Raw genomic sequence first — 4,418 nt, 5'->3', positions numbered from 1 at the left:
TATTTTATTGGGTAATATTTTAATTGATAATGTTGTTTGTTTTTCAGCTGTGCTGTCTCTGCTGTCCTTTTTTGTTCTTTTGATTGATTTGTAATTTTGTTTTGGTTAGTCCGTCCAGCCGTAGAGGCGGTTATTGATTGAGAGTAAGTTGTGTAAGGGCGGACTAACCTCCCTTTTGTTTTTCTATTTAATTGTTTGTGCCACTTCCCTTTATCTCTCAGATCACAGGCCATACATGGCACTGATTCCCAGCTGCACTGAGACCCGAATTGTTTGCAGTGTGTGCCACGATTGCAGTGTCGCTAAGCGGGGTGTGACGGGTTGCAGTGTTATTTTCACAGTTTGTGTGGCAAGTCTCATGTGCAGCTGGGATATCAGCAGGATGTGTTGTAAGTCCTGTCTGGAAATGACTGGGAATTATTATGTCTAATTTATGTAATAAATAAACGATCAATTTATTTCTTTGCCCCGTTTACTTATCCTTTGTCCTCGGTTACACAAAGTTGATGAAAGACAGAGAGGGAGAGCGAGCGACAGATTTTCTGTTATAACCTTCATTTTATGGAGGCACAGTGTGAGCACTCGGGTCGCATCAGAGCATCGGGTCGTATAGTGTGAGACCTGCATCGTTACCTACCAACTTCTAACCCCTGCTTCTAACTTCTAACTTCCAACTTCTAACCCCCCATCGTACAGTTTGAGCAGGAGCTGAATCGCGCGACTGAAAAAATCGCACAGTGTAAGCCCAGCTTAAATCGTAGCAGGAAGAGGTGGAGCAGGATGTGAGTATGAAACTTGCTGTCGGAAACAAACTCGGTGCAGAGACAAAACAAAGACTGTTCTGCTTCAAAGACTGTAGCACAAAGTGTTCATACATGACAACTGACACATGAAACAGGTTAGAATTTTTTCTGCGGAGATTAACAACTGAACACATGACACTTCCTTTTGCCTTAAACCTATTTTGTTGTTTCCATTCGGTTCGATCTGCAGTGAGGTGTATCAAACGTCACTGTGACGTAGCTTCCTTAGAAAACAAAAGCTTGGTCTGAGCCAGCAAACAGTGGCTTTCTGTTTTCTTTAAAACTTAAATTTAATAATGCCAGCAGACTCCGACATTTACAACAAACTTGGTGTCAGATCAGCAGAAACAGAGAACATGGAAACTTCTGTAAGAGCCATGGAATCGGAAGTGTTCAGACCGATCGAGTGGCTGAACAACAAAACGTTCAGCTTTATTTAAACCTTAAAGTTATTCTGATATAGTCAGGTTTAAACTCGGGTTCAGTTATTCAGTGAAAATACCGACAGACTCAGACATTTAGAACAAACTAAGAGTCAGATCAGCAGCAACAGAGACACGGAAATGTCTGCTGTAACTGCGTCACTCTGCTCCACTTTGATGTTTGTCGTGTTCGTCTCTGCAGGTGAGATTTAACCCGTATTAATAAAGCAAGAAGGGTCTCTTTGAGATAAAACAGGAAACATCAGCTGCAAAAATATTTCCCAAAGACTAATTTTCATATTGATTCAGTCCTTTCGTGTATGTGAAGCAGACGTGATGCTGGGTTGGTCTGTGTACAGTTTCCAGCACAGAGACAAAGAAGTGTAATGTGTGTGTCAGTGTGATGTGTTGTAGTTTCAGGAGTCAGGATGCAGCTACAAAGCTTCTTGTTCAGTGTACACAAACAGCTGTAGCTCCATAAAGGCAGCATGCAGAGACTCGCAGTGTCTTATAATGAGAGGCTGCTTTCTCTCACACATTATGTTCACTTATTATCAGCACATGTTGTTGTTTGTGGAAGCTGCTGGAGTGGAGTCTTTCCAAAATGATCTTCTGCTGATATGAAAGCATTTCTGAGAAATGCAGAGGATCAATCACTTCATTACAGCAGTTATTGTTCTTCCTTTAGATCCTACTTTTAAAGCAGTGACGGTGAAAAATTTGATTTGATAAAAGTGACCTTCACTGTAATTGGCTGCTGTAGAGGTGAGCAGTTGTATGTTGACCTTTAACCTCTCTGCTCTGTGTTGTTTCCTCTTTCAGATGAGAAAAACATCACAGCGGAGTTTGGACACGACGTAATTCTGACATGTCAAGTTAGAAACGACAACAAAAAGATCATAGTTGTAGAGTGGAGCAGAGCTGACCTGGAGCCACAACATGTCCTTTTGCAACGGAATGAGCAGTTTGTTCCAGATGGTCAGCATCCATCTTTTAAGAACCGGGTGGATCTGCAGGACAGACAGATGAAGGATGGAGACGTGTCTTTGATTCTGAAGGATGTGACGATTAATGATGCTGGAACATACGAGTGTCGTGTTCAGAGACAGAGAGAAAGTTTAAGTCTCATCAGCACTTTTTACCTGAGTGTTGTTCCTCCAGGTGAGTGATCAGAGGTGAAGCTGTGTCCTTGCTTGTTGTTTACTGATTATAAGTTGGAGGATATTGAGTGCTGAGCTAACGCTAAATCAGGGGATATAGAAAATGGTACTTATTGCTACCGCTAGCTTGAGAGTTAGAAGGGCCTGCATGTCTTAAATGTGTAAGCCTGGTGAACAGTGACTGTCAATAATTCTACTGTTGTGGCACCGATCCTGTAGCACATAAGAACAGAGCACACCACTACTTTCCTTACCATGAGGGGATACAGGTGGGATGCTGACTGTCCAATTCGAAGTAAAGTCCAGGTTCAGGCTGAGGCCGATGTCTATTAGTTACTGACAACTGAGAGTGATCAGTGTGTTGCAGGTAAATGCAACAAAAAGAAAAAAAAACAGCAAAAGAAAATACACAAAAGGTGCACAGTAGTTGGGAGCACTGTCCCTCTGTGAAGTTGGGGCGTCAATCTTGTCCCACCAGTTGGCTTTCAGAGCAAGTAAGTCTATGGAGGATGCCATCACCCTTCACAGACCACTGAGCCATATGAAGAACAGGAAGAGCTATGTTAGAATACTGTTTGTGGACTACATCTCAACGTTCAACATCATAATACCAGACTTCCACCAAACGGGACCACCTTCAGATCCCCCCCCTACCACCTCCTCCTGCTTAAAGACTTCCTAAGCAACCAACCTCGATCAGTCGACTAGGCTCTCACCTCTGTCCCACACTGTCACTCAGCACCAGATCCCCATAGGGCTGTGTTCTAAGCTCTCTACTGTATGCCGTGTACACCTATGACTGTACAACAACCCACCTGGACCCACAGGAAGAACAGCAAGTTTGTGCAGAGGGTTATTATCACTGCCCAAAAAATCATTGGCTGCCCTCTGCCACCTCTGGAGACCATCGCCAGATCCTCGTGTCTGAGTAACCCCCATAACTCAGGTCACTCACACATGGACTATTCAGACAAAGTCTTTTCTTTGCAATACTTTGAAGGACTTTGCAACTATTTTGTTCTTTAATATGTGCCTTTCTCTTATTGTTGTATATATTCTTACTGTCTGCTATTTATATTTTATTCCAGCACAATTGGTGTGTAGCACCCACAAATTCGTTGTACATGTACAACAACAATAAAGGGCTATTCTATTCTATCCCTGTTTTTATGTTTGTTTTTTCTGAACACCTCCCACCTGTTTCTTACCTGCAGGTCAATCAGGAGGACACAAAGAAGATAGAAGGAACAAAGATGGAGGGAAGGAGGATGGCTCGGTTGGACTGATAGTTGGTCTGTCAGTTTCTGCTGTGCTGCTTGTTGTTGTTGTTGTTGGATTTTTGATCTACAGAAGACTTCAACAACGACAGAGTCAGGATTCATACCAGCCTCCTGTTGAACTGCAGCTTGTTTGAAATGAACTCTGAGTCTCCTGCTGCTGTTCAGACTCTCAGTGTTGTCAGTGAACATTCAGGTACAGACAGATGATCTGATCATCCAGCAGACAGACATCAAATTTGTAATGGAAACAAACACACAGAAATTAATTAACCATAACATTAAACTATGGAAATTTCTGTTTGCTCAGGGATACAAGTAAATCTACCTAACTATATGTTAATTTAGCATCTTAATCAACCAAAAAAAATATGATTTAGTTAGTGTTTGTTTGTTAAACTTTTGTTGTAAAATAGCAAATTTGAAATTTCATGGATAACAATAATTATACTTTAACATTAAATTTTTTTTTATTAATCCACAGGTGTTGTTGTTGAGGTTACTTTTTCGTTATGCCATGTTTACCAGTAATGCTGTTTGCAGTTTAAATTAAATTGTGTGTCTGTAAATATATGTTCATTTATTTTGAAATCATTTGTACTTTTGAAATATTTTTTTATGTAACTTCATTATTTTTGTTTGGGAAATGTTTTGGTTTATTTGATTTGTATTATGTTTGTGTAGATCAGAATCAGAATACTTTATTAATCCCTGAGGAAATTATGAGTGAGATTATTGAGTGAATGGATTCATTAC

General features: G+C 40.8%; 1 protein-coding gene across 3 annotated transcripts in view; it reads left to right on the top strand.

The window, feature by feature from the left end:
• LOC102209745 (coxsackievirus and adenovirus receptor-like) overlaps positions 1-4,059 on the top strand; it is a 6,072-nt gene extending 2,013 nt beyond the window's left edge. For 2 of the 3 annotated variants that reach the window (XR_312502.1, XR_312501.2), the window contains exons 3-4: positions 2,048-2,386; positions 3,600-4,059. Coding sequence is in view for 1 of the 3 variants with exons in the window: in XM_005755149.1 (XP_005755206.1) it covers positions 1,367-1,427; positions 2,048-2,386; positions 3,600-3,799 (600 nt within the window). In the remaining 2 variants the exon portion in view is untranslated. Of the gene's footprint in view, positions 1-1,028; positions 1,428-2,047; positions 2,387-3,599 lie in introns of those variants that run through there. The other variant, XM_005755149.1, reaches the window with a different exon arrangement.
• The last annotated feature ends 359 nt before the right edge of the window (positions 4,060-4,418 follow it).

This window comes from Pundamilia nyererei, unplaced genomic scaffold (assembly GCF_000239375.1).
Source record: "Pundamilia nyererei isolate P.nyererei 1_Seehausen unplaced genomic scaffold, PunNye1.0 scaffold01039, whole genome shotgun sequence".
Taxonomy (NCBI): Eukaryota; Metazoa; Chordata; class Actinopteri; order Cichliformes; family Cichlidae; genus Pundamilia; species Pundamilia nyererei.
Note: the sequence above shows the minus strand (reverse complement) of the source record. Positions and strands in the feature narration are given on the sequence as shown.